At 39.6% G+C, this 12,029-nt stretch overlaps 1 protein-coding gene across 4 annotated transcripts; it reads right to left on the minus strand.

The window, feature by feature from the left end:
- Positions 1-1,175: 1,175 nt before the first annotated feature.
- On the minus strand, positions 1,176-12,006 carry LOC116265613 (pentatricopeptide repeat-containing protein At3g53360, mitochondrial). 4 transcript variants are annotated; one of them, XM_031646343.2, is made up of 7 exons: positions 11,682-12,006; positions 9,886-10,089; positions 3,157-5,877; positions 2,843-2,969; positions 2,268-2,684; positions 1,750-1,946; positions 1,176-1,666 (listed from the first exon to the last, which is right to left on the minus strand). In XM_031646343.2, the coding sequence occupies exon 3, from the start codon at positions 5,662-5,664 to the stop codon at positions 3,328-3,330; it is 2,337 nt and encodes a 778-aa protein (XP_031502203.1). In that variant the 5' UTR covers positions 5,665-5,877; positions 9,886-10,089; positions 11,682-12,006; the 3' UTR covers positions 1,176-1,666; positions 1,750-1,946; positions 2,268-2,684; positions 2,843-2,969; positions 3,157-3,327. The 4 variants fall into 4 exon arrangements, with proteins under 4 accessions (XP_031502203.1, XP_031502200.1, XP_031502202.1 ...); XM_031646340.2 differs by having other exon boundaries at positions 2,843-5,877; XM_031646342.2 differs by having other exon boundaries at positions 1,176-1,669; positions 2,843-5,877.
- Between the last annotated feature and the right edge of the window lie 23 nt (positions 12,007-12,029).

Raw genomic sequence — 12,029 nt, forward strand, 5'->3', positions numbered from 1 at the left:
TGATCTTTCATGTAAAACGTGTATAATTAAGAAAATGTTTCTCGCTGTTCCCCCCCCCCCCCATTTTATGTTGGACGAATCGCTTACATGAATGGGTTTCGGATAAAGTGGTCTTGATAGTTTTGAACCTCTTTTAAAGGCCTGGAGTAGGTCAAATTAAGGCTAACAAGCTAAAATTACACAAGTCTATACTCACAAATGGTCCTGGAGACATGGTGGTGCAGAGCCAGCAAGGTTTGTATCTTGCATTGGAGATTTGATAGTTTACCTACATCCCTTGGCATGGTGACTTAGTCACCAGCATTTAATCTTACTTTCCTAATTTGCAAAGTCAAGTCTATCCAGCACCTACTTCTCTTTCTTCTGCCCCTTTTCAGAACCAAACTGCTAACTATGGGTAAAAGTAAGCAAAGGACGATAACTTAAAATTGCAATTTTCAAAATGAATTTGCGAATTAGGAAGGCCGGACAGATTTGTCAATGCCTAAAATCAGGGATGGACGATTGAGGTTCACGCGTTTTCCCAGAGAGCAAGAAAAACAAGATTCTATTTAGGAGAAGAAAAACCCCAAAGCATTCATCGGCCATTTATGGGAATCAAAGGCTTACACATGAAAAGAGTTTAACACTACTATCTAACCTGAACGGTAAGGGGAAGAAGACGAGTACGATAAATATGCAATGCTTCTATTCTAAGGCAGAGGAGGAAGAGAATGGAGCTTTCTCTAGAGCGGATGGCAAGCATCTTGAGTGGTGAGCATTTTTTACAGTATCTTTTGTTGTGTGAGAATTACAAACTACCGAACACAGCAGATGGGTCGTGGCCGGGTACCGTTTTGATTAATATCAGAAAACAATATGCAATGCCAATAGTCCTGTAACAAATTAAATAACAAATTAAAACTACTTAAAATGGAAAAGTTAACGGTGCGGTTGTTGTTTGCCAATTGACTAAAATTTAAAATTTTTTTGTTAAAAGGTTAAGAGATCGCTCCTGTTCACTTCTGTTCGCCACCATGAACAGTTCGAACTTATATGACACAACTTGCCTTTCTCACTTCTGTTTTGCCTTTGTGTCCTACGACGGACAGGCTAGCGAAAGCAGCTTGGGAAATTTTTACCTTCTGACGTGTAGGATTAGTCACTCGATCACGAAGCTTATTTGGTCTACTCAGTGAAACAATAAGCGAACTTCAGCCTCGTCGCCATAACTATGTTTTCACTTTTCTGGTATACAGAAAAATTTCCCTGTTCTGTTATACAGGAAAGTTTTCCTAATGCAAATAAAAAGAGAGAAAGAGAGAGAGAGGGAGCCATTAAGTGGGCCACAGATCGGAGATAAGCTGACCCTTTTTTTTTTGTTCTTGGTTCTTATTCGAACTCACATGCAATCAACCAATTCTCTCATGGCATTAGTCTTTCAACTGGCATTACCTGTGCTATGGTTCTTACTCTGCTGAGTAGCTTGATGGAACCAAGCCTTTGCAATTTCTTTAATCTTCCCCATCCAAGAATCTCCTCCCTTTTCACTCCTTGAAGAGTAAATACAACTAAGTCGGTCCTGTTTTCATGTTTCCATTGAAACTTTCCATGGAAATACCCAGTGTTGACCACATGGAGGGACACGAAACCGCAGGTAATGGTAGCTGGTGAAGTGGTGCTAACCCTGCTAGAAAATTCTTGATTAATCTACAATACCGTTGCTTATATTCTAACAGAAGATCTCTATTTTAAGGAAAAGATGCATACCAAAGGGTAGAACTTTTTCGATCGCCCATATTTGTCAGAAAACAAATTTAACTCCTCATGATGGGATCAAAGCTCGTTCCTCGATCCACCCCACACTTCCAATCTCTTGTTTGGTGCCCGGTTGCTTCAAGCATTTTAGTACTTCCCTGGGCAGCCAGCTGCTGTTTTGAGAATTAAAGCTGCATCTGAGATTATTTCTGCACAAGGAGGTGGCGGGAATTAGTTCTAATGGTAAACTCACAAAACCGACGGAAAGACCACTTTGATTGCAACGAAGCCTGTAATGCAATTTTCTGGTTTCAAAAAGACAATTAAATCCTGTCCCCTTGGCCGGTTTAGGCAGCTTGCGGATTAACTACACCAAGTACTTCGGCAGCAAAAGATTGAATTAGCAAATGCACTAAGTTCTCAACAATTCGGGCTCATGATAAACCTTCAAGAAAACATCTATATTTTGGAGTGAAAAATAAGAAATGAAGACCTGGATGTACTGAACTCTCTTGGGTAACCTGGCTAACCTTAAGATAAATCATCCTTTTGCTGCTGATTTAACAGATTCCCTACCACATGGAAAGTTCTTAGATGATTATGGATGGGAAACTAGAAAACAACTCATCCAAAACGCCATCGAGAAAGATCGTTATGCAGATCTAGGTTCCAATTCATGCCTCCAGCAATCATAAACTGTGTTGCTAGGCACTGCCATCGCCGACCAGATTTAAATGCTTGAAGCCCCACATGATCTACGAGGTCAGTGTCGTATGCCTCTGACTATAGGCTTTGTGACTGGCATGGACCTTAACACTAATATTATTAAGGATAGAAGCACGCCTTTTATATGTGATATCATGTTGAAGGCTATGAGGAACGTCTCATCCACCACGTAATTGTTGCGGCTGGTGCAAATGGCATGCGCCATTGCTCAATTAGCCATCCTGTGCAGTTAAAGAGCACATCCTTTAGTTACGCATGTCACAGAAAGAAAGAAGCATATTGGGGGAAAGGGTTTAAACAGAAACAATCATTATACTTGAGCTCGCTGAAGGGCAGGTTTAAGGGATGGAGATAATTAAAGCTTTGAAAACTCACATACCTCCTATTAAAGTCCATAGAGGCCTAGCAGAAACATGTCTTTGATATGCAGATCCTTCAAGGTAATAGTCCATCTAAGAATTATTTACTGCCCACTGCAGAGATTGAAACACCTGTAGTAGAAAACTCTGTGGATGACAAACAAGATATCAAATTTCCAATAAAGCTATAAAACACAGTTTTTATTCCATAAATGAATTATCATCCCTTAGCAGCTACAGAAGAAGTTGGTGATCTTTCATCAATCTTCAAAATGGAACTTTTCCATCCATTTTCTACAGGAAATGTTGAAGGGCTTTCGTGTTGGACCCTCACCATTCCTATGTGAATCTTTCGAGTAGACATTTGTTTTAGGCAGCAATGCATCATCGGCCCAGTTGGCTTTGTTTGCATCTTTATTAGTGATGATCAGATCATCAAAATTGTGTGCTGTCCATATATTTAATAAATAATTGCTATTAGAAAAGCAACTGAACTTTTTTATTTCTAACATATGCAGGTCACACCGCCAGGAATCATCTCTCTAATGGTTGATTCAGTTCTATGGACATCATCCATCTGAATGTAGAGGTCACCCAAAACTGCATATATATCCTCCATTTGCAGATGAGTCCTATCTTCAGATACAAACACATGCAATTTGCCGTTAGTTTTGACCCAACTCTTGCCTGGATCTTTCTTTACACCCCTTTGCCTCATTATTTGCCGAAGTTTGGCAACATCATCCCAAAGCGAAGATGCAGCATAAATATTTGAAAGCAAAACAAAAGCTGAAGAATTAGTGGGATCCAATTGAAGAACTTTCTTTGCTGCTTTTTCTCCCAGAGCCAAGTCCCCATGTATTCTACAGGCAGAAAGCAAAGATTTCCAGACAACTACATCAGGTTCATAAAGCATCTGGTTGATAAAGCCACAGGCTTCATTTAAGCGGCCAGCACGCCCTAGCAGGTCAACCATGCATGAACAATGTGACCTGGTTGGTGTAATCCCGTAGTTCATTGTCATAGTTCTGTAGTGATTGTAACCCTCATCAACTAGGCCTACTCGGCTACAAGCAGAAAGTACTCCTACAAACGTTATACTGTTTGGCTTAAAACCTAAACGAACCATCTCGTCAAAGAGACTTAGAGCTTTCTCTGCACTTCCAAACTGTGCATATCCAACTATCAAACTACTCCAAGAAGCCACATCCGGTTTAGACATCCATGAGAAAAAGCTCTTGGCAGATTCAAGAGCTCCACATTTAGCGTACATGTCAATGAGTCCATTTGCTACAGATAGTTCAAGATCAAAGCCAAGTTTATTTGCATAGTCATGAACTTGAATCCCCAATTCTAAGGCAGCTACCTTCGATGCAGAACTAAGACAGCTGATCAGTGTGACACTGTCGGGCTTCATATCAGACCGGTGCATCAACCTAAACAACCTGCAGACATCATCTACCTCGTTATGCTGAATGCATGCTGCCATGATTGCATTCCAAGAGACCGGATCTTGCTTATCCATAACATGAAAGACACTTAATGCATCAGAAAGGTTATAAGTGCCATACATGGTCAAAAGCGCATTGCACACAGCAACATTTATATCAAAACCTGATTTAATAATGTACGAGTGAATTGATTGGCCAACAATTAAAGAAGGAAAACTTCTACATGCACTAAGCAAGCAAAGAATAGTCACCGAATCTGGTACCGTGCCATAATTTTGCATTAGAGCAAATACATGCAAGGCCCCATCAACATACTGACTGCAAGCATGAGCACCTATGATTGCATTCCATGATGCTACGTCTGGATCCTGTATCATGTAAAACGACTGCCGAGCTGAGGCCAGATCTCCACATTTTGCATACATGTCAATGAGGGAACAACCAACAAAGACATCACGAGAAAATCCATGTTTCATACTTAAACCATGTATTTGTTTCCCCTGCTCTAAAAGAATGGAACTGCTACAGGCCTTCAAGACGCTGCCAAAAGTCAACTCGTTGACACTCTTATCTGCTGTCAACATTTCCTTGAATACCCAGAGAGCCTCAAACACAAAATTGTTCTGCGACAACCCTGCTATCATGGAAGTCCAGGAGACCATGTTTTTATCACCAATTCGATCAAACACGATCTCTGCGTCTTCAACCACGTTGCATTTAGTATACATTGAAACCAATGCGTTCTGAACAAGCGGCTCCAATCCATCTTCACTTTTGACCACATGACCATGCATTTGTCTGCCCAATTCCACATCTTGCAGAATCGAACATGCCCTCGCTATATTAGCCAATACAAACTTATCAGGGGTGAGACCCCCCTGCCTCATACGCCGATAAAGTCGAACAGCTTCCTTTCCATCACCATGCTGTGAATATCCAGCAATGATGGCAGTCCATGAAACGAAGTTTCTAACCGGCATTTCATCGAACACTCGGCGAGCATTTCCTAAACTCCCACATTTCCCATACATGTTGAGAATGTGGTTCCACAGTATTGTATCTGGTGGATCTCCATACTTTACCAAGTGATCGTGAACTTGCTTGCCATGTTCCAACGACTTCAAATTCGAGCTAGCTTGAATTAAGCGGGCATACGTTCCGGCGTTAACCTTGAAATCAGTCTTCGTTAGGGACTCAAATGCTCCAAATGCCTCGTGATACTTGCCTTGCTTGCACAATCTGCTGATTTCATCGTTGCCGAATTGTTGGGTCCTAAATTTGGTGGTCGAAACTTGATGGGTACAATCAAAATGCCGTCTTTGAAGCTCATAATGACGAGAGATAGAAGCCTTAATGACTCTAGCATTTTGAGTTCTATGAGCGGCAATCATAATACGGGGAATCCACCAAAGAAATAGCTGTTCAAATTTCCAAGAACACGGTTAGACGGGCAGGAGAGATTCGAATGCGTTTCTCGACAAGAGGTGCATAGCAGTTCATTTTTCCGAGCGATCAAAGGGAACAGAATAACCGATTCCCTGGCGGCCGGTTCTCTACCAACTTCTCTTCTTGCTTTTCGTTGCGACCGGAATCAGGATTCGGACCTGTTGGCATTCAAACTTCATAAAAATATGGGAAGACAATGTAATACAATGGAAATTTAAGTTGTGAAACACCAAGAAAATTTTCTGGTAGCATGGAGAAAGGAAAGGAGATGGTAATGACCAGAAATATTTTGAAAATAACAAATTCTCCGTTGCAGAATTTTTATTGCAAACGGCAACGATGAGTGGTAAACTACTTAATAGATTGTAAAAGGAAGCATGAGAGGTTTAAGTTAAAAAACCTTGTACTTAGTCACAACTCTGCTGCTGTCCTCCTAAGCCATGATCATCCGACCTTTTTCCAGACCCATTGGAAGGTTCTCCAATGTATTTAAAAAGACAAGATTTCAACTTTTGATGCCCCAACTGAACGCTTTTTATCAATTTTTAGGTTTACAAAATATTTGGGATAATTTCTCCAATTTGGCACATGCAATGTTGGGAGATATAGGACATGTTTGAGTGGCAGTATTAAAACTCCGTTTTTGAGGCAAGATGTTGTTTAGCTTGGCAATTAAATCGTATTCGGTGGTGGCCAAAATTGGGTTTGTGAAAAATCCAACTTTAACAAAACATCAAAATTCTGACATGCTGGAAGATTTTGACTCGAAATAGGAAACATTTCCATCTGAATTAACCAACCAAAAACAACTATCCAGTCTAATAAGAATCTGAATTAAACTTTTAAGTTATATCTGAATCCGAATTAAGTCCGAAAAGTTATATCTGAATCAGATTTATGACTTTTTATAGCTCAGTTATCAAAAGTTGTGCCTTCAACAAAATCCAATTTAAAACCATGTAATTAGGAAGCCAGCTTTAGTGGCATTAGTTGGTATATGCACATCAAGAGAAGAATTTGTCAACAAAGCTTCCTCTGATGCTAATGGCTGGCATTTCTATTATTCTGGCTCTCTTAGCCTCTCCTATAAGACTCAAACTATGAATAACAAGAAATGGCCATTAACTGCTTCCGTGGTGAAGAAACAAAAAAAATTTAGCAGATTATCTGCACTTTGATAGACAGGTGATTTTTTTAAGCTTACTCAAATATGACAGCGGGACAGAACAACAGGTAACAGTACTAGAAGCCTCATTTTTTTATATTCAAGCATGGAAATCACAACATCTAGCAGTGTTTCAAGCATAAAAGTCAAATATGATAAAATATGAGCATAAATAACTTATTGAGAAAATTAATAAGCTAACAGTTAAAACATCTTAACCAACCATGTGAAAATTAAGTAATAAATATTTGCTTATAAAAAGAAAATATAAAAGTTCAAAATATAAAGCAATTTATAGTCAAATTCAATAAAAAAACTCGACTTGTTGAAATGCACATATATATATAATATAATAATTTATTTTTCATACATATTTGAAATGGGCCCAAGCACACTTAATTTGAAGAGTATTTTGATTATAAAAAATTAAAATTTAAAAAATATTAAGAAATCAAGCATATCTTAAAAAATTAAAAAATAGAGATAAACTCATTTAAATAATTAAGTTGAGTTCAAGTTCACTAAACTTGAACTGTTAATGCTTGATTAGGCTCGAAAATGGGTAACAACTTTTACATACTCATTTTTTAATTAAAATAACCGGTTTCAAAACCCTTTGTCTCAAGCGGGAAAATTTAACTTTTCCCCGTTTAGATTTCTTGGTTTCTAAAAGTTTTTGTCCCCAAATGCAGCCCTAAGGCCACGTTTGAGGGCCATGAAAAATTCATGGAGGGGTTTTCTTCTTTTTTTTTACATTAAATGTTGAAAACCGATACACTACGTTATTGAAACCGGTTCACCGGTTTAGGGTAAAAAATTAGTGATCGGTGTTCTGCTTTATAGAGTTTTGTTTCCTTCATTTTTGTCTTTGGCTCTCTTCTGTCGACCATCCTCACCAGTCACCAGCTCACCGTCGTTGCGCCGCACACCAGCACGACAGCTCCTCCGTCTGGCTGGTCCACAGTTCCGGCATCCGGTATCTAGCCACAGCCCACCGACATCCCGTGACCCTATCATCGATCTCTGCCGATTCCGAACTGCCACTGGTATGAGGTATGTAACATTGAGTCATTGACCCTCTCTTTCATACGCTCTCTCTTTGTCTCTAACATTGATTAAGGAACCTGTTAGTGTTTCAAACATGGTTGCTTCTTTTCAAATGTTCATAATCTATTTGTATGTCTTGTGGGCTTTCTGTACTCAAATAATTTATCTTTTGCAGTTAATTGCTTTATTCATGGACTGACTTTGTCTGGCTTGTTTTTGTTTGACAGTTTGAAGACGATGACAGAAGATGTCACTTTGAACTTGACATTTCTATTATGCTTTTGAGATAAAGAAACACTGCTAGATGTTGTTATTTCCATGCTTGAATATAAAAAAATGAGGCTTCTAGTACTCTTACCTGTTGTTCTGTCCTGCTGTCATCTTTGAGTAAGCTTAAAAAAATCACATGTCTATCCTCAAAGTGCAGATAATCTGCTGAACTTTTTTTGTTTCTTCACCACAGAAGCAGTTAATGGCCATTTCTTGCAATTCATTGTTTGAGTCTTCTAGGAGAGGCTAGGAGAGGCAGAATAATAGAAATGCCAGCCATTAGCATCAGAGGAAGCTTTGTTGACAAATTCTTCTCTTGATGTGCATATACTAACTAATGCCACTAAAGCTGGCTTCCTAATCACATGGTTTGAAATTGGATTTTGTTGAAGGCACAACTTTTGATAACTTTTGATGCGGAGAACAGTTTGGAAAGTGGGAGGCTCTTGAATCGCATCATCTCGCCAAACATGCAGGTAAATACAGAATTTGATGTAACTTTTTTATCTCCTCCTGTTGTTCCCCTTTCCCTAATTGAAAGTGCCTCCTCCTTTTTTCACACTCTTAAGTAAATTTTCTGTGAACGGTTCTCCTGATGTGTGCATTTATCAAGTGCCACGAAAGAGCCTACCTTAGCTATTCTTTTTCTAATACAGTGGATGAAGGTTTTTTTCCCCTTTTGCTCTCTGTTCTGATTCATGAGGATTAATGGGTGAGCATAGACACTCTGTTTCCGTACATAATGTTCTTCCTCTCTTTGTGTTGCTGGCGGGCATGGAAAAAGAAGGGGGCACCAGAAAAGAAAATGGTGAAGCAGTAACTTGTTCACTTCTGATATTTCCTTACCATTTATTGGATTTCCTCTGTTGCTCTAAATCTTATATTTGATGTGATAGTGATTTCTTCCACTTTTTATCTATAAAGTGAAGCTCTTTAAATCGATGATTGGTTCTTTGTTTGTCTTTTCAAAATTTCAAATTCTTTACATCTATGAATTTAAGATATTGCAATCTTAAATCTTCTTCATTTTTCCCTTTTTCTGTTTAGTTACATGCCAATCTCAGAGGAAGCCTTGTTGACAAATTCTAGAATAATAGAAATGCCAGCCATTAGCATCAGAGGAAGCTTTGTTGACAAATTCTTCTCTTGATGTGCATATACCAACTAATGCCACTAAAGCTGGCTTCCTAATCACATGGTTTGAAATTGGATTTTGTTGAAGGCACAACTTTTGATTAACTGAGCTATAAAAAGTCATAAATCTTATTCGGATGGATTTGGATATAACTTAAAAGTTTAATTCGGATTCGGATATAACTTTTCGGACTTAATTCGGATTCGGATATAACTTAATAGTGTTTGATGGCTAAGAAATCTGGAATTGGAAATATGTTTCTGCAAATATATTTCCTGGAATAAAAGAATGAGAAAAATGTTTCTGATTCTCATTTTGATGTGTGTGATAACTGAGAATTATGTTTCCAGAAATATATTTCTGTGTTTGATGATACAGCAATATATTTCCAGAAATATATTTCTGTGTTTGATAATGAGGAAACATATTTCCAGATTTACATAATCTTTTGATATAGTTTCTTAAACACACAGATAAATAATAAATCATCTACCAAAACACGATCAGTGATAATATGAACATGAACATTACTAAACAAGACTTACTCACAGTGTAAGGAATTCCGCTGGCAATCAAGGCTTCTTCTGCCTTCCAACAAAGACTTACTTTAGAATAGCAGCAGGAAACCCAACTTTGTTTGTGCCAAGGGAAGAGACCAAAATGAAATGCTTCACCTTTGATGCAGTTGCTGCAATGTGTACAGGCATGTACACAGACACAGACACTTGCATATATACACATACAGGAAAGTCCCTGATGGAAGGCAAATATGATTAGTTTGAAAATGCTCCCGATCAAACAGCAAAGCACAAAACAAAAAGATACCTGCATCAAGTAGAATTTGATGGCACCGCAAGTAGAATTAGAAAAATAAGTAGAAGCATCCAGGAATGAAAAAAGAATGAGGCATTCACTCTTAAATTTTTATATTGTCTTATTTATGACAAGTTCTCATTGAAACATCTAAAAAAAGTGGGATTGAAGCTCAGGCAACCTTTAACTCCCATACATTTATACAACATTTTAGATACCTCTATAGTCTGAACCGCGTTCTCTCTTGACATGAAGAATGTAATCCTGCTATTTTCTGTGTGTAAACTGTTCAAGTGGCCCGCTATACATATGTATGCATCCAATCATGGTCACACACTCAAGAACCTTCATAACAATAGAACAGTGGGAGGTACAATCGCAGGAGTGATACCAACTACCAACAGTGTCCATGAAAAGAAGCATCTGACTGGCATTTGTTATCAGGAACCATGATACACAAGCGAAGCCATTTCTCAGTGTACACAGTAGTAAACTCAAACCTAGCACATAAACGGTAATTCACAGCAGAAAAGTGAATGAACACACTAGACTGAGTATCAAGTTTGATCATTACACTTACATTAGAGAAACAACCAACGTGAAGCTTAGAATTGCTGTTCCGCTTCAGCCATTTTTAAGTGTACACAGTAAAACTCAAACCATGAACATAAAAGTTACTTCACAAAGCACAGAAAAATGAATAAAGACGCTAGGCTGATTATCAAGCTTGATCTTTATGTTTAGATTAGGAAACCCACCAACGTCAAGCTTGGAGTTGCTATTCCACTTCAGCAAATGCACGAAATGGGCACACCGACACTCTCACATTCGAATCCCTGCCCCGTACTACAAATCTTTACATCTCCAACTTTCGGAATATAGGACCTACAATGAAAGCCAGAACTCTGTTTTCTTGTTTCATCTGCCTCAAAGAGAGTTTTCAGAAGCCAATTGTCCTAGTACTCATGTCCCTCCAATTAGTAACAATTCCTCACGACAATGAATTCACTCCTTAAATTAGGCGAACATTGGAGAAGCAATCAGAGAAGGTAGTTAGTGGCAATTCGAAGCCCTTTCCCGTCTGTCTTCTCTCACTAAATCAAATTAGTAGCCATAGATGGCATATGAACAGGAAAACCAAGATCTCTCAAAAGATCACCTCCAAAACTCAAAGATCGCCTATTACCACCACAATCATTTCCAGGTACAACACACAATACCCAGTTGTTTCATATGAGGCAATGTGCTTCATTGCATCAAAGAGAGAGGGGCCAGGGCTGCCCATGGCAGCCCTGTTTTCAGCACAGAGACAGAAATGAGAGGGAGGGCCACCAACGGCCCTCGCCCACAGAGAGGAGTGGTGGGCGGCCACTCCTCAGACGGAGAGAGAGAGAGAGAGAGACATCGACGGAGAGTGATGCGGCCCAAGAGAGAGAGAGAGAGAGACATAGACGGAGAGAGAGATGCAGCAAAGAGAGAGAGAGAGAGAGGGGGGGACGGAGGGACGGAGAGAAAGATAGAGAAAGAGATACCTGAGGGGCGCCGGCGCCCGCGGTGAGAATCGAGGGAGAGAGGCGTGAGTCAGCCTTGAGTCGAGAGGAAGGCCCACCGTCCAGATCTTGGCAGGAACGAGGATGACGACGGAAAGGGAGCAGAACCAGGCGTAGCCGACAGTGAAGGGGAAGCCGTATGCAAGACCACTGCAGGAGGAAGGGAAGGGAGGGTGCGAAAAGGGCGCAGCAGCGGCTGCCTTGCGAGATCTCTGGGAAGCTATGCTAGACGACGGGAAGTCGCGAGACCGTGCCCTGACGGTCCGAAAAAAAACTCCGGTAACGAATTTCCACCCCTCCGGGTGGAATAATTGTTTCCGGAAACATTAT

The sequence above is a fragment of the Nymphaea colorata genome, chromosome 12, assembly GCF_008831285.2.
Source record: "Nymphaea colorata isolate Beijing-Zhang1983 chromosome 12, ASM883128v2, whole genome shotgun sequence".
Classification (NCBI taxonomy): Eukaryota; Viridiplantae; Streptophyta; class Magnoliopsida; order Nymphaeales; family Nymphaeaceae; genus Nymphaea; species Nymphaea colorata.